Source organism: Acomys minous (assembly GCF_964271855.1).
Source record: "Acomys minous genome assembly, chromosome: 2".
In the NCBI taxonomy this organism is placed as follows: Eukaryota; Metazoa; Chordata; class Mammalia; order Rodentia; family Muridae; genus Acomys; species Acomys minous.
Genome location: NC_140484.1, coordinates 119210702 through 119228669, shown reverse-complemented (window position 1 = coordinate 119228669; position 17968 = coordinate 119210702). Strand labels below are relative to the sequence as shown.

The 17968-nt window shown below is 48.8% G+C and overlaps 1 protein-coding gene across 3 annotated transcripts in view; it reads left to right on the top strand.

The window, feature by feature from the left end:
• Positions 1–17968, top strand: part of CEMIP (cell migration inducing hyaluronidase 1) — a 159150-nt gene that overhangs the window by 120965 nt on the left and 20217 nt on the right. For all 3 annotated transcript variants that reach the window (XM_084773360.1, XM_084773362.1, XM_084773361.1), the window contains exons 14-20: positions 7187–7392; positions 8260–8329; positions 9900–10028; positions 12939–13024; positions 14014–14145; positions 16295–16330; positions 16412–16567. In XM_084773360.1, coding sequence (XP_084629486.1) covers positions 7187–7392; positions 8260–8329; positions 9900–10028; positions 12939–13024; positions 14014–14145; positions 16295–16330; positions 16412–16567 — 815 coding nt within the window. The remainder of the gene's footprint in view (positions 1–7186; positions 7393–8259; positions 8330–9899; positions 10029–12938; positions 13025–14013; positions 14146–16294; positions 16331–16411; positions 16568–17968) is intronic.

The window sequence follows — 17968 nt, the reverse complement described above, 5'->3', positions numbered from 1 at the left end:
TACCATCACTCAGTTCCAGGCTGTGTTTGCTGGCCAAGGCATCGAGACAGAGCTGAAGGCGCAGCCTTGTTTCAGCCCTTTCCAAGGTGGAACCAATCACACTGCTTGCCTTCGAGATGGTGTCTGGGCCTCTAGTCCTCTGAGCCAAGCAGTCAGCAGCATGGCCATATCCCAGACAGACCAGCAGTTTTACAGATTGGCTTTGAATGCTCTTGGAATGTGAAGCTGTACGCCTTTCCAGAATACTGCTGCTGTGGGAACTGGCCTTCAATACTGCTGGGCTTTTTTTTGCCGCTGGATTGACGGGTTTACCAGTGGGTGACTATGTTTGCTGGAGAGGGATTGGGGTGGGGGTGTGGGGGTGGGGAGAGACGGACGAGGACAGACACGACTCAATTGACAGAACCAAAAAGACATAGAGACAAGCCAATGTATGTGTGGTGTGTGCTAGAAGCCTTTTGCTAGCATCAGCCTTGGTCAGAGGTGAGTGGATCCCAGACCAGCAGCCTCCCAGGTCACTACAAAGAAGGGCTCCTAGCTATATGGAGCCAAGAGGTGACTCAGCACTGTGCTCTGTACAGCAAGTACTGATGTATCTCAGGAAGCACCTCTCTCGTCTCCTATGAACCCCCATCCTTGGGAACCAGCTTCCCTCGTCCTCACTCTGCCCCAGGCAGCCCCCTTTCCTCTCATCTCTTATTTTAGTTTCAAGAAGATGATTTTATTTTATGTGTATGAGTCTTCGCATGGAATGTTATGTATGTGTACCATGTGCCTGCCTGGTACCCACAGAAGTCAGATGGAGGCATTAGATCCCTGAAACTAGAGTTAGGGATGGCTGTACGCCATGATGTGGGTACTAGAAACTGAACCTGAGTCCTCTGAGAGATCAGCAAACGTTCTTAACCACTGAGCCACCTCACCAGCCCCATCTAGCTCAACATTTAAACCAATTCTCTCTGACAAAAGCAAACCCAAGCTCTTCAATTTCTGCTTTTCTCTGCGTTTTGGGCATGGCTTTCAACAATGTAACTCTGAAATGCCACTGAGTTAGGCGAACCATTGTCCTCTCAGCTCGGGCAGGCATCTTTTTGCACTTTCTCTGTGTCGCTGTTGTGAGTCTCGACAGAAGCTCAAAAGTCACAAGCACAGAGTCACAGTCACAAGAACTGAGGGAACCCTCCTGGGCCTCAGTTTCCTCCAGTGCATAGTGAAAACTGCTGACAAAAGTTCAGCTTCAAAAGGTGGTCAGGAGATGAAACTAGATAAGACAAGTGACGTGCTTTGAGAGGACATTAAATAGCAGTATCCCCGTGTGCCTCTGCAGGTCTATGTGGCCTGTGAAAACACCTCTACTTCCGGGAGCGTATGTCCCCACCAAAGAGTGGGACCAGTGTAGTTAAACTGCTCTTGGCAAACACTGCATGCATATACTCACCGTCTGCCACATTGAAAAGTCTCAATATAGGCTCACTAGGAAGGGTCTTCAGTAGAAACACATGACATTGGATTGATCTGTTAGCAATGCCTCTGGTCACAGAGCCCCTTTCTCACCACTAAGGCCATAGAGTGAAGCTGTAGGAATGTCTCCTGTGATGGTAGCGTTGTTGAGGGGGATCCTTCTGGCAATAGAGCAGGTCTCCCTGGCAGGTGCAGCGAGGAGGCCTGCTTTCAGAAGGAGGCTCTGCACTCACTGTCCCCAGGATGCCAGCAGGGTTAGGGGTTGGTGACTTTCCCCCAAGGAGAGGCTCTGCATACACCCTCTGCAGGGCCCCAGGGAACTGGACTCAGTGCATCCTCGTGTGTATTTCGAGCTCTAAGGCAGGACTTGAACCTTGCCGTCCTGTTAGTTACTGGAGGGCAATCAATACACTCCTGGCCTGTAGCAGAAGAGCCGAAAGACCCCCAGTGTGAGTTCTACTCTTTCCTACCTCCTTTCTTTAAGCCAGAAACAGCTGTCAGGTATTGCTTCAACTAGTGTGACCCTCTATTTAGTTGTCACTGAGTCAGGGCTTTGGTGTGTATGGGGGAGCGTGGGGGGAAGGGGAGGGAAGAAGGGGACAGTTGCTGGCACTAGAGAAGATTAGTAGGAGGCAGCATTAGGTCGGAAGACCATTCTGTCTACAGCAAGACAATGGTCACCCCCGTCTGACCTGGCTTCCATCAGCAGCCTGTATCCTCTAAGAAGAATGGTGCCTCTATTAAATTAAAGAACGGTGCTTCAATTTCTTCTGAGCAGAAGAAATCACGTCCTTTCCCACCAGGGGACTTGCTCACAATTTATCTTTATTATAAATGCCAGTGCTATGAAACCCAAGAGGAAGCCCAGCGGGTGGCCACTGCTTCCATGCAGGCCGTGTTTTGTGTGGCTCTGGCGGCCAGCAGATCCAGTCAGTCTGGGCCTAGGCTCTCTATCCCCGGGGCCACACATTTCTCTTGCGTCTACTAGAGATAGCCCATGACTGAGAAGCCCAACCTGCCAGCTGTGCAACCCTGGGAATTCTGGGAGAGACTTCCATGTTCTCTGGCTCACCCCCCGCCCCCTTTCTGGTATCTTCGAGTGCATCCTCTCACTTGTCAGGTTGTAGCTGTTCTCCTTCTCGCTTGAGCCCGGATGTAGGACGCAGACTTTATCTTTCCTTTCCCTCAAAGCTACCTCCTTCCAGGCCTCCACGGGGAGACTGAGGTAGAGATGAAAAGGAAGGTAGAGAGTGGTCCAGATCAGAGCGGAAATTGACAGTGTGGGAGAGAGTGGCTGGCCCCTCTGTCTCACCCGCCCTCTCCAGGTCACGTGCTTTCCGTGAGATGGGCCCCCCATCTTGTGAGCTCTGGCAGCCCTCCCCACCCCACCCTTGCTCCCCACCCCTCCCTCCCTTCCCTGCACAGCCTTTGAAGCATTCCTTCCCTTTTAAAGCAGTGTTTTGTTCTGTTTTCTCCTTCAACTTCTATTTGCATATTCAAAAACTCATTAAGATCTGCAAAACAAAATGACCCTGGCCTGTATGCCAGAGCCAGCTTATTCTCAGGAATTTTACTTTAAAATTTTTTAATAATTCCATTGATAGAGGCTTGAAAATATTTTTCCTTTTTAAGGTGACTGAATTCTTTGTGAGGATTCTCACTGATATATATAATTATATATAGAGAAAATATATTATATATCATTTAATATATAATTACATATACACATATCATTATCTACCCTAAGCTGCAGATGTAAGTATCATCCTCTTTGGTACCAGGAGCCCCTGAAAAGTGCCAAAATCCTTCCCTTTAAGTTCAATATAAAATGGCCTCCTATTTACAGAGAACCTAAGCACTTGCTCCTACATGCTTTAGATCTCCTCCAGTTGGCTTATGATGCCATGTGGATATCTAATAAACAGTTTGCATCCCATATTGTTTGGTGACTGATGACAAGGAGAAAGAGTCTGTGCATGTTCCTCAGAGGCAGCCTTTTTTTTTTTTTTTTTTTTAAGAAATATTTCTGGTCTGAGCTTGATTGACTCTAGTGGAATCTGGTATATCCAGAGAGTCAACCAATCATTCATTCCTGCTCCTGCTTTTTTAATTGAAGCACCATTCTTCTTAGAGGATACAGGCTGCTGATGGAAGCCAGGTCAGACTGGGGTGACCATATGTCTTGATGTACACAGAACAATCTTCTGACCTAGTGCTGCCTCCTGCTAATCTTCTCTAGTGCCAGCACCTGCCCCCTCCCCCCTCAGTAATGCCCTGACTCAGTGACAACTAAATAGAGGGTCACACTAGTTGAAGCAATACCTGACAGCTGCTTCTGGGTCTCTCACTACCAGGCAGAACTTGGGAATTTTCTCCTTTACAATGCCATGCCCAGACCCTACTACAATGAACCACAATTATCAGCGAACAAGAAGATACCAGACAAAGGGGAAATAGTTTTTGCTTTCTCAAAGAGAATGACAGTGGAGCTTACACCATTATTTCTGGTTAGCATATAAAGGCAGGCCCAACTGGGGGAGGGAGTATTTATTTAGCTGCTATGTCTATCTATTTGAATCTATATGTCTATCTGTATTTTATCTACCTATCTGTCTATCCTATTTTCCTATCTATCTATTCATGCAGCCACGTCTGTATATTATTTATCTGTGTGCCTATCTACCTAGCATCCATATCTATCTTTTCTAAAGACTTATTTATTTGTTCTGTATACACTGTTCTGTCTGCAGGCCAGAAGAGGGCACCAGATCTCATTAGAGATGGTTATGAGCCACCATGTGGTGGCTGGGAATTGAACTCAGGACCTCTGGAAGAACAACCAGTGCTCTTAACCTCTGCACTGTCTCTCCAGCCTCTTTTCCAACATCTGTCTGTCTGTCTGTCTATCTACCCACCTATTTTTCCATTTACATATTATCACTAATAGTGAATTCTGTGAAAAGTTCTAAGGAGAAACAATCTGCAAATGTTTTCAGCATCTCCTCTATCACACAAGGGATGCTCAGTGTCACAGAGTAAGTCTGTGGCTGAGCAAGAATGTAAACAGTGCTTCGTCTCCTGCCCCAGATCTTTGTTCTTCCTTGTCCTGCCTTTCTCCTGTCTCAGCCAGACTCACTGTACCCTCAGGGCAGTGGGTTGATTTCTGTTTCTGGTGCTTATGGAAATCAAGTCTGAGTTTGGTTCTTGTTTGTTTGTTTGTTTGTTTTTGTTTTTCGAGACAGGGTTTCTCTGTGTAGCCCTGGCTGTCCTGGACTCACTTTCTAGACCAGGCTGGCCTCGAACTCACAGCGATCCGCCCACCTCTGCCTCCCGAGTGCTGGGATTAAAGACGTGCGCCACCACGCCCGGCCTGAGTTTGGTTCTTGCAAAGGGGTTTGTGGCACCCAAGTCAAGTGGCTTCTATCTAGATGAGGTCGAAGCACAATAACATCCGTAAGACACTAAGCACCCAGCAGCAGCAGCTGTAGCTGTTTTTCTTCCTTCTTCTGGTGAAGCCCTTTCTGTTCACAGCGCCTCCCCCGGTCTTAGAGGCCAGCTCTTCCTTGAGTGCTTGTTAGAAAAATGTCCCTAACTCATTCACTCACCTTCAGAGAAGGACCCCCAAACATGTGATCTGACGTGCAGGGCAAATGGGTAGGGACAAATAAGAGAGATCAAAACAGAAGATGGGAGACTCTAAGGTACCAAATCCCCTGAGACAGCCCACATCACCTCTCCAGCCATGGCTTCCTCCTCTGCAAAGCCAAGCATTGGGTTTGATCTTCGAGGTCTCTGCCAGCAAGAGCAGCCGCATTCCCTCCTGGGCTTGTCTTCCTGGGCTATTTTTAACAAGCTTTCATTTCTCATTAGTCGAGAAGGAACATCCCACTGGATGACCTTAGCATTGGCTGAAATGCCCATTGAAGGAGTGAATGAGATTCAAGGTCATGCCCTTGCCTGTTGCCAGGGATTAAAGGAAGGATGCTTGCTTAAGAGGCAGAGCGCTTGTGTAATTTTCCCTTACAGAGTGAGCACACAGGCCTGGAAAACCAAATGCCCCTGCCATGGCTTTGCCGACGAGGCCTTGTGACCTTGGATAATTGCTTAACTTCTCCCAGCCTCATCTCCATTATTTCTAAAACACAATTTTCAGTAGTATTCTGTAAGATTACAGAGAGATTAAAAGGTCTAAGAGACCAGCCAGGGTTCAGCTATGCAGGGACTTGCTGTGGCGATGGTTCTAACTGCTGACTGCCTGGCAGTCAGGGAGCAGGCACCTGCACTTGGAGAGCCTGGATGGACCTGGGTTGTTCACCTTGGATCAATGCTTTTCCATCAGACACAGTTTTGTCACCCCTCCTACGCAGTGGATTACTGAGTAATGGAAGTCTGGAAACAGCTTGCAGGGGGTAGGGGTGGGTGTAGGGGGTGATATTGCATCTTGCAGGGACAGACCAGTCTTACTGAGTGTCCTACAGTAAGCAAGACAGTCACTTGTAGTGGCACCAGGGCTGAGGGCAAGGCCTTGGTATTTCTGTCAGTGCCAAGGGCATTTGGATGGTGTGTAGTTTCCAGCTCCTGGCACAGGGACAGCTCCTGAAGAGCTGTGGGTTGATCTGAGGTCACAAGGAAGTAGGCAAGCTCTCATTGGATGAAGTCGCTGGGCAGTCAGGGATGGAAGAACACAGTAAAGATGGGCGAAGTGCTCCCACCCTCATCCACGGTACCTTGTAAGCTGAGAGCGTCTTCTCCCTGGGGCGACTGAGCCAAAGCAGGACCCTATGTGGCAGAGACATGACATCAGAGTCTGGTGTGAACAGGGAGCTGGGCTCAGGACAGGGCTCTCTGAGGCTTCTCGGGCCTTGGAGATGCTGGAGGCCAAGCCGAGAGCTTTGTGGCTGTGGTTGAGCCAGGTAAGCAAGCTGCTGTAAGATCCTCCTGGTGGCAGAGCAGAGATCACACTCTGCTCTCACAACGTCTCTTCAAAATGCTCTTTCTGATTTTCTATCCTGGACAGTGATGCAGGAGCTGAATTTACCAGCCCTCTCTGCTTCTCAGCCTGGGGTGTGAAGGTGTCATAGTGGCCATCGTAGGCTCACAAACTGACTTGGGGTGCAGGGCTCATAAAAGTCTATCAGTGTTGCGGGTGGCAGTGCTCACCTTTCATCCCAGCACTCAGGAGGCAGAGGACAGTGGATCTCTGAGTTCAAGAACAGCCTGGTCTACAGAACAAGATCCAGGACACCCAGGGCTACACAGAGAAACCCTGTCCACAAAACCAAAAACAGACAAGCAGGCAAAAAAAAAAGTGTATTAGTTCAGACCTTCATGAAAGGTCTCCCAGGCCTCTTGCAGTGTGGCCTCCTGGGGGAGTTGTCCCGCCCCTCACTCAGGTCCCAGAGACTCTCCCAGGGCAAGCTGTGCCCTCAGTGGAGTGCAGGCCTGGGTCTCTGCTTGAGCCACCTTCACACTTGTGGTATTTCACCCCCTTCCTTATCCACTGAAGCCTCATCCCCAGCATGTCCATCCAGAAGAGTTGTCAATATTCTAGTCCTTGTCCATTCCTCTTGTCACCCACCTTGTCTTGGGTCCAGGTTGTCTCTACCTGCCCCCACCCGAGCTACTCAGGCCTGGTATATAGTTCAGTACTATTTCATGCATGCTGAATGAATACATAGACACATGCACACTTGGGTGCTGAGCAAAACTCGTCTTGACCCTGCAGATCAAGGATGTCGTGGGCTATAATTCTTTGGGCCACTGCTTCTTCACTGAAGATGGGCCAGAGGAGCGCAACACTTTTGACCACTGCCTCGGCCTCCTTGTTAAGTCAGGGACGCTCCTCCCATCAGATCGGGATAGCAGGATGTGCAAAGTGATCACAGAGGACTCGTACCCAGGATACATCCCCAAGCCCAGGCAGGACTGCAAGTAAGTGTGCACATAGCACTGTAGGGTCCTCCTACACTTGGGTCTGTAGTGGGGTTGGTGAGCACAAACACTCAACATCCTGCTTTGGGGAGCCTTTAAAACTTTACTGCTCACCTCTGCCTGCTTCTCAGGGTGGGGTTCCAAGAGTAGCTCCTCCCTCCCTCTTCCCTCTCCCTTCCTCCCTCCTCCCTTCCTCCTTCCCTCTCCCCACCTCCGTGAGCCTCACTCACACCGTTTTTTCTGCAGATCTCTGGCTTACCTGTGGTTCTATGCCACATGGAATTTTGTGGCCAGGAAGCAGCAATCACATCAGCTCCCAGTATGTACCCATAGTATCCCAGCAATCCCTTTATTACCAGAGAGAGACACAGTGTCATGGAGACACAGAAAGGCAAAGACAGAAAAGTACAGACAGAAAGACGAAGAGGCAGACAGGCAGAAAAACAGAGACAGACACAAAGAGACAGAAGACAGACACAGGAAAAACAGAGACAGAAACGGACTGAGAGGCACAGCGGTGCAAAGATGGAGAAACAAGGAGGGGAAATGTAGGTAGACACAGAAGGCAGAGAAACAAAGAGAAGAGATGCAGAGACAGAGAGGCAGATGCAGATGGAGACACATTGCTTCCCACACACAGAGAGTTGACTTTCTGGGACACACACTCAGGCTTCCGTGGAAGCACAAACTGTACCGAGCCCTTCCAGACCTGAGCAGTATGCAAGCTTAAATGCTTTGCCTTTAAGCCACACATGGAAGAGACCCCACTAAGATTAGTGTCTCACATGGGCTCTCCCAACTATGCGGCACAAAGAGTGCTGGCAGTCCTTTATGTGACTCTGCTCCGCCTCTGTCATCTCCCCACAGTGCTGTGTCCACTTTCTGGATGGCGAACCCCAACAACAACCTCATCAACTGTGCAGCTGCGGGCTCGGAGGTAAGCAGTAAGAAGCAAGGTGGGGCTGGCTTAAGGTTCCAGACCACTCCTCCGTGTGCCTGGAGATGGGTGTCCTGTGACTTGGTTTTAAATGACTGCTCTGTCTGTTACTCCCTAACCCTGGTGATCATAGCTAATGAGTTATTTGTTTTAGGCTTGTGGCATGAGGGACTATAGAGTCCATAGCAGTAGGGAAGGTGTGGTGGCAGGTGTGACTTGTGGCTGTGACAGTGAGAGCCTGTACATATCTGGGTGGATCAAGAAGCAGTAAGAGGGGCTGGTGAGGTGGCTCCATGGTTAAGAGTACTTGTTTTTGTATAGGTCCGAGTTTGATTTCTAGCATCCATGTGGCGGCTCACAACCATCCATAACTCCAGGTTCAGGGGGTAGCCTAGGCTTTCTTCTGACCCTTGTAGGTGCCAGGCACGCATGTGGTACACACACATACATGAGAACAAAATACTCGTGCACAAAAAGCATTAAAATTAAAAAAATTAGAAAAAAATACAGGTCAGGAAGGGGAACCAGGCTATAATGTCCAAGTAACACCTCCAGTGTACCATGCCTTCCATTTCGTCAGCCTTCTAAAGATTTTATAACCTCTAAAAGCAGAGCCTTTGCCTGGAGACCAAGTACTCAAACACATGAGCCTGTGTGTGACATTTCATATCCAAACCATCCCAGAATACTAAGCAATTTATGCACAGTAATTCATCATAGAAAGTCATTTCGCCTTAGGATGGTACCTGGTACACCAGTGCTGTAAGCTAACACCAAGTGATTCTGACATAAAGGGTTAGTGCACCCTGGCCTACGGGTAGAAACAAGACAGGAGACCTAGTATGTGCAGAGCCCCGTATAGCTGGGTGGTGGCAGCTAGGCAGAGCACCATGCTCTGCTCCAACAGCCTTGATCCCACCCACCTCTCCTCTGCTTTTTGCTTGGGGCCTTAACCCTGACTCTGTCTGTTACTCTTTCTGGTCTTCAGCTTCCAAATAGCCAAGGAAAGCTGATAATAACACTTGCTTTCATAACTCTATCCATCAGGATCATAATCTATGCAGTGGCCCACTAACTCAGACAGTGACACATACAGCAGGGCTGATGTGAAGAGCAAGAGCTGTCAAGGTGGACCCCACAAATTACAGTAGCCTCAAGCTTTTCTCTTTGTCCAAGCACTGAACCACATGGATGTGTTTGGTGGTGTGTGGTGTCCAGTCAAGCACTGGACCACATGGATGTGTTTGGTGGTGTGTGATGTCCAGTCAAGCACTGGACCACATGGATGTGTTTAGTGGCGGGGGGGGGGGGGGGGGGGCGGGTATCTGGTCAAGTACTAGAGCATACGGATGCATTTGGTGGTATGTGGTATCCAGTCAAGCACTGGACCACACAGATGTGTTTGGTGGTATGTGGTGTCCAGGACCAGAACACATGGATCTGTTTGGAGGTGTGTGGCAATGGCTTGTTCTGGTCACAGTGTTGCACCCACTCACCCAGCCTGGGCCACTCAATCAGGCGCTCACTAGCACTAATTTCTGTGACACTCTTCTGTGTCCTGTCTCAACAGGAAACTGGATTTTGGTTCATTTTTCACCATGTGCCGACAGGCCCCTCTGTGGGAATGTATTCCCCAGGTTATTCTGAGCACATTCCACTGGGGAAATTCTACAACAACCGAGCACATTCTAACTACCGGGTAAGTCTTTCTGTGCTGTGTCATTATGGCCACCCCATTCACTCCCCTGCTCCAACCTGCAGGTGATTAGAGCCTGGATGAGCTCGTTCTTATTGTGTGTCTAGAGCAGCCTTGTAAGGCCTGCAGGTCACTCACCACATGTCTCCTGTGGGGCTCTGCCTCATCATGCACAGCATCTGTACAGTCAAAGGAGCAAGGTGGCTGCCATCCCGGGGAGATGCTGGGTTGAACATCAGATAAAATTCTGTGATCCCATTGTGGGCATCGGTGATACTGACTATGAAATTAGGCCTGTCCATGAATGAAGAGAGATTTAGATGTGGTTCTGATGTGACATTGGCATCTCGGGTTTTCTCCCTTTTTTCTGGGAAGTGGGTGGCTCTATCTGTGCAGAGCTAAGTCAGAGGGTGAAAAATGAGAAACCCTTGGACCATCTTCATTTATCACCTCTCTTTCCTGAGGACCAGTGTGTACCTTGCTCCAAGCTGGGTTCTAGAACAACAGGGGGAAGGTACTGAGATGACTGGGACCTCTATATCCTTCCTGTAGGGGCAACAGTTAAGACTGGAGCCATTGGACACACTAAGTGAACTTGGAATAAGGCTGAGATAAAGATGACACTCTGTGTCTCTAGCGTATCGGAGTGGTGTACAGACAAGCTGGTATCTGATCTAACTCTTAGCAGTGCAGACAAGAACACTGGGCCTGCTAGGGAGGAAAGAGTACATCCAGAGTCAAGAAAAGATATTTCAGAGAGCTAGTGAGATAGCTCAGGGTTTACAGTTCTTGCTGTGCAAGCATGAGAACGAAAGTATATGTCTATAAACCCGTTGGTGGGAAAGTAGAAACAGGCAGATCCCAAAGTCTCTCTGGCCAGCCAGTTATCCAGGGAACTCCAGGTTCAGTGAAGGACCCTCTATCACAACAACAACAACAACAACAACAACAACAACAACAACAACAACAGAGAGCAATGGAAGTCACTTGTCATCCACCTCTGGTCTCCACATTCTCTCAGACAAACAAAACTTGTTTCAAAAAAGTTGAACCTGGGAGAAGATCCCAAAAGAAGCAGCACAGGCTCAGAGCAAATCTGTGCTAAAACCTGGGGGTAAGGGGACAAAAGCCAGTGATGCGGAGAGAGGAGACACACCCCCGCAGGTCATGTTTGAGAGACTAAGCAGAGGACAGTAGCAGGAGCTGTGGCAGAAGTGTGAAGGGGAGATTGTGGCTGGAGGAGCTGCTGCTGAGGCATCTCATGAATGTTCTGCTGCCCCATGCAGAGGCAGGTGCTTGGACCTTATCAGTGTGGAAGGAGAGAAAACACATTGGCCTCTTGTTGGGACCCACCATTCCCTGAACCCTCAAGATTTCCTACTTGAAAGAAGGGGCCCACAGGACTTGGCAGCAAAGGGAGCTGGGGCAAGGAGTAATGCAGTCAAAAGTACCATCTCTAATAGGAAGGCGAGTCAGAGTCAAGGACATAGGCATGTGTAGGAGGGACACTTTAGCACTTGTAAGCACAGGAGGTGCTCTGAGACAGGCAGGGAGAAATTAAAGAAGAATTTACACAGTTGGGCTTGGTGGTGCACGCCTTTAATCCCAGCTCTTGTGAAGCAGAGGCAGGTGAATCGCTGTTAGTTCAAGGCCAGCCTGGTCTATAAATCGAGTCCAGGACAGTCAAGGCTACATAAAGAAAACCTGTCTTGAAAAACCAAAAAGAAGAAGAAGAGGAGGAAGAGGAGGAGAAGGAGGAGGAGGAGGAGAAGGAAGAGGAGGAGGAAGAGGAGGAGCAGCTATAGGTTGATGTCTAAGCAAAGAGTGTCAGGTCTGAATTCTGGATGCTTCTACCCAGGACGATTGACACCACACCCACCTCATGCAGTCATTTCTCAGGCATCTTGTTCAGTCACCATAGCTACTCTGCAAAGTAGGTATTATTAGCCAACTGTTCAGATAATGATGTGACTAGCCAGAGGAGAGGAGGCTTGCCAATGTCAGTTTAAGAATACAGCCAAGAGCCTCAGCCCATGTCATCACCGTCACTAAGTTAAAGCCAACTGGAGAACAAACAGTAACTTGGAGGTAAAGGTGGTATGAGCCCTCCTAAGAGGCCCCAGGGGATCTGGGAGTGAAAGGGACTGGACGGTGACCTACAGAAGTTCCACTTCTATTGCAGCCCACTTTGTGTTTGTAAAGTGGACAGCTTTGGCACCAAATAAAAGGGCCAGGCTCCGAGCTGGGGATGTAGCTCAGTTGGTAAGAGTGTTTACCTGGTGTACACGAAGCCCTGGGTTTGCGTACAAACTAGACATGGTGCCACACACCTGTAATGCCAGCACTCAAGCAAGAGGATCAGAGACTCACAGTCATCCTTGGCTACAGAGCAAGTTCGAGGCCAGCCTGGGTTACATGAGGTCCTGTCTCAGAAGTCTTCAAGAAAGAGTCGAGCTTTCTCCTCAAGTCAAGCAAGAACCAGAACAGGCTGTAGGAAGTCACTGACTCCCACATGAGGGGAAAGAAGAGACAAGTCCAATTTTTCATCTGAAAGTCTGTGACACATTTCTGATTGTATATTTGTCACCATTGTTTGGGAGTCTGGGATAGGAACTCTCCAAAGCGGTGTGAGAATTGTATACGGGATTGGCTATACGGCCCCAGGTCAGACACTTTTAAACCCCAGTTTATTCATCTACACCCATCACACACACAAGTCTGCTTGTCCCAGATCTGGTCAGAGAGATGCAGAGCGAGGCTGGCTTTCTCCTTCTCTCACTGTCGAGTCTACTTTGCATGGACACAGTCTGAGAATCATTCTGGGTTTACTGGCATATTCAAAAGCATGTGCCTGGACTGGTATGGGAGCATGGCTGCGGACAGCGGTAATAGCTGTTGTGTCTCCCTCCCCAGGCTGGCATGATCATAGACAATGGAGTCAAGACTACTGAGGCATCGGCCAAAGACAAGCGGCCCTTCCTCTCCATTATCTCTGCCAGGTAACAACTCTCGGGAAAACTTGTCCCGTGGGACCTCTCAGTTGCTTTTCTTCTGCTTCAGTGGTGCACTTCTTTACCTGAAGAGCGCTTGCTAGCTGGTGTTGAGCCAGTTGTTGAGATACAATACTGTGCTACAAGTCTAGACTAAGTCTGAATTAGAGTCCAGGCTCTAGTAGCTAAAAAGAGCCTGAAATTCTAGCAGCTTCCAGATCCCTCCACAGAGGCAGGGTCATAAAACAGTAGGAATGGCCAGAGCCATGACACAGACACTCTGGGCCAGGATACAAAAGCATTCAAAAAGGAAGCATTTGCTGCCATTTTAACAGTAAGGAATCTGAGAGCCAGGCTGATAGCCAAGGCAGAGTCTAGCTGAAGACCAGAGGCTGCTTTTAAAATGTTGTTATCAGCCAGGAGTGCTGGTGCATGCCTTTAATCCCAGCACTCCAGAGGCAGACAAATTGCTGAGTTCAAAGCCAACCTGGTCCTCCTAGTGTACAGGACAGCTGAGGCTAAACAGAAAAAGCCTGTCTCAAAACAAAAACAAAAAAACAAAAACAAAACACAACACAACAAAACAAAAATAAGTTGTTGTCAAGGCTAGATATGGTTATGCGCGCCTTTAATTCATCCAGTACCTGAGCAGCGTAAGCAGGAAGATCTCTGTGAGTTCAAGGTCAATGTGGTCTACACAGTGAGTTTTAGGCCAGCTGAGGCTACCTAATGAGAACCTGTCTCAAAGAAAGCAAAAAAAAAAGTATTATCAAAACTTCATGGTTATTAGTAAAAGTGGGACCCCTTGTCTATCTCCTGCATGGAGCTGGGCCCTAGAGATGTCACCTCCCTCCTCTGGGAGAAACTCAGAGTTGTTCATGCCACCGCCTGCTGTGTCAGTGAATATCAGTTGAGTCAGATATCTGGGAACCAGTGAGGGAAAAGCAGCCTACAGAGCCCAGAGGGAAAATAACGCTTGTTGCCTTTCCATGTTCCAGGTACAGCCCCCACCAGGACGCAGACCCACTAAAACCCAGGGAGCCCGCCATCATCCGCCACTTTACCGCCTACAAGAACCAGGATCATGGAGCCTGGCTGCGGGGTGGGGACGTGTGGCTGGACAGCTGCCGGTGAGTCTGGAAAAGAAGGTGCCTCTGCTCAAAACAGGCTTGACGTTCCTCTCCTAGACCGAAGAGTGAGCCTGGCAGAGAGGATTCTAAGCAGTCTGGCATTCATCTTTCCGCTCCCCTTGTGAGACAAGGACATAGGATGGCAGCAGACAGTGACCAGGGAGACCATGTTAGCATTCCTCACAGCAGCATGTTAGATTCACCCACAGTGCTACGGGTGACTTGTGGGGCCTCTCTCTGTCATGGTCATAAGGCTCATCAGTACAGGAAGGGAAAAAAGGGTCACGGAACTGGGCACTCACTATGTGCCTAAACTTTGGTTTTAGTTCTTTCTCACTGTATTTCTCAAGAATGAAATTTAAAAAAAAGAAAGAAAAAGCAAAATCCTAGCTCTGTTGATGATAAATTGAGACTCAGTGAGTGTCTCAAGTTGCATGGCTAATGAGTGGTAAAAACAAGACTTGATGCTTAAGACTGTTAGACTCTAAATGTAGCAAACAGCAAAAAACATTGACTTATGATGTAAAGTCCCCATAAGTCTATGCTAAACATGGTTCTCCTTCTACAAGAAAGATCAAGTGCCCTGCCAATGAGGGTGCATCTTCTTGTCCTCCACCAGACATTTTAAGGAAGCCAGAGTCTGGCCGCCATCAGGGCTGAGGTCCCACAAATAGACAGAGTTGATGTGGTCTGCAGCTGACAGAATTGGTATTTACCCAGTGTGGTTGCTGGAGAGTGGGGAAGGCTCTAGTGACCCTGGATACAGGCAAGGATGGGAGAGGGTACTCCTGGAGGTGGGAACATGGAACACTAAATGGAATACCACACTCCAGTCCAGGTGAGAAAGAATCATAGAGGAGAGTGTGAATAAACCCCAGCCTTCAGCATAGTGAGTAGGCATGGGTAGGTGGCTGTGTTCTTAGATGAGTTGAGTTTCAAATGCTCACAAGGTATGCAGTAGAAGTACCCCAAATCCTCCAAAGACAATATAGGATGAATGTTTGGTTTTAGTCACCGAGATGGGTAGAGAAGGAAGCTATGAGTGTCTATAAGGTCCTTATGGTCACAACAGAGTATAAAAGGACCATGACAACATACCAGAAGATACCAGAGATGAGGAAAAGCTGGGGACAGGGAGTAGAAAGGAGCTGGGGAGCCTGGTACCCTAGATGAGACCTGATTGGTTTGGCTAGGGAGATCTTTGAGAGGAAGCACAGCATGCTAAAAGGAAATTGAGTATGAAGTGTGTTGAAAACTGCAGAGTTTGTGGAAACCAGGATCAGCCCTGTGTAACTGACACATAAGGCAACAGGGATCACCTGGGCCTCGGCTTATAGGAGGCATGAAACCACTGGAGATTCAAAAAGCAATAAACGGTGCAGGAAAATGGCACCCGAAAGAGATAAACCCCTTGGGGGTACACTGGACAGAAAGAGAGAAGAAGAACAAAGGAACAAGTGAAGGCAGCACAGACCCAAGGTCCAGCTCCCTCACGAGGCCGGACCAGTGGCCTCCAGAAACCTGCTTATACTGACTCTACTAAATACAGGCAGAGTTGCAGGGGAGCAGCTGTGGTCATCATGGTGTAATTATGAGGTTTGCCCTTCCGCTCCTCGGCCACAGAACCTGCCTGGCTTCTGGGAAACTGAGAAATTAGCTTTTTGAATTTCTTACTATGGCAGAGAGTAGCCCCCACATAGCCTACCTTCAGTGGTGCTGGCCCTGAGGGTGAAAAAACACAGCCCCTGCCCCCCCCCACTCCACCTCCCACCCCACCTCCACCACCTCCCACTGGTCATTTCTCCTGATCAACCCCACAGACCCCAGGAGCTGGGCTGACAAGGGAGGCCTGTGAGGCTTAGCCTCCTGTAGCTAGTACACCATGTCCACAGATGCTGAATCATTGAGGCCCCCTGCCAATGTGGGCGCATCATCTGGCTCCCTGCCGGGCACTCCCAGGAATGCCATATCTGTGAGTAGAAAACCAAAATACCCTCTTGCTGTGTAGGGTGGAATATTACGGTTTCCTCAGCAAAACTCCTCCATCAACGTCCATGGTTAGACTCTAGGGACAGAGAGAGGTCTTTCTTTTGCAGCCCCCTCAACTGTGGAGTGAGAGCACGTACTGACTGTCTGCTCTCATCCCTAGGTTTGCTGATAATGGCATCGGCCTGACCCTGGCCAGGTAAGAGTGACCACCATTGTCATTGGTCTTTTGTGGGAGCTTCTATCTGGACATCTGATCCCCAACATCTCCTCTCTGCAGCGGTGGAACCTTCCCGTATGATGACGGCTCTAAGCAAGAGATCAAGAACAGCTTGTTTGTTGGCGAGAGTGGCAATGTGGGCACAGAAATGATGGACAACAGGATCTGGGGCCCAGGTGGCTTGGACCACAGTGGAAGGACCCTCCCTATTGGCCAGTAGGTTTGCAATGCATTTTTGTTTTGTGTGGCTTGACTTACAGCCATTGGGGGGGGGGGGGAAAGTTAGAGGGTGGCTTTTGTATGTTGACTTGGAATTTTTCTGCTCTCTAACGACCTGCGACGTGTAATAGCTGAGACCCACAATGAGCGTGAAATCTGGAATGAGGAGAGAGAAGTGAGGAAACACTGTAGCCTAGATGCTAACAAGTACATGCCAGCAGATGATCAGGGGAACACGGTGTCCAGAAAGAGGGAGTCCAAGTCTTCAGCAACCCGCTCGGAGCCCTTCATTCACTTCTGAGTATGACAGAAAAGCAAGTGAGCCGAGGTGATCAGACCTGCAGGCATGCCTCTCCCAGATCGGAATCTTACACCAGGAGACAGATCACCCCCCAGGTAGCCACATCTCAAGGCTGCCATACGTGAGCAGGAGGCAAGGCTGGTTCTACTGAGGCCCTATGATTGCTTTAGTCTTGTTTTCGCAAAAACAACAGTTTCTGCTGCTACAATCAGGACAGAAACACCCAGACTGAAACTTTTGACCCCAGTGCCCTTGGCTCGCCCAAAAGATTCCCTAGAGGCATCCGCAGGGCCATGCCCCTGGTCTTCTTTGACCAAGCTATTGAGAATCCCTTGCTTCCACATGGCAGACCCTCTTATTTAAAAGTGATTCTGCGTCTACATTTATTTGCCAATCTCCAGGGACAGGATATTCTGGTAACTTCCAGAGGTTATCTTGTCTATGGTAGCCTGACAGGCTCAAACAGGTTTCTCACACTGCCTTTGAAAGGAGAGACCTAAGAAAGACCATGCAGTTTTATTTCATTGAGGTAGATTAGGATCTGAAGCATGCGCTTTATGTAGAACTAGCAAGGATGTGCTAACCCTGAACACTTTACTCACCCCATGAAAACCAGGATTCTGCAGCAGGGCCGAGTGGCTCATGCCCTTAGTACTAGCATTTAGGAGGCAGAGGCAGGTGGATCTCTGTGAGTTCCAGGCCAGCCTTGTCTGCAAAGTGAGTCCAGGACAGCCAAGGCTATACAGAGAAACCCTGTCTCAAAAAACAAAAGCAAAGCAAACAAACAAAAAAACCAGGATTCAGGGTAATGGTATCATCAGTTATTACTATAAAAACATGGAAACACAAGATTTGGGGGTGAGTGGAGACTTTTTTGGGAGCCTTAAAAGGAGACTGGGGACAGCCTCTCTCTTCATGTGCTTGCTTTTCCTTCTTTATCCTCTTGCTCTCCTAAGTTCCCTGTGGAAGAGAAGGGAAGCCAGAGGCAGAGACATGAATACAAACTAATATGTTAGGAACAGAAATGACAAGCCTAGATGTGTGACCAGCCCTGAGAAAGGCCACCAGGCAGTCTGAGCATTCCCTTCTGGGCCTCC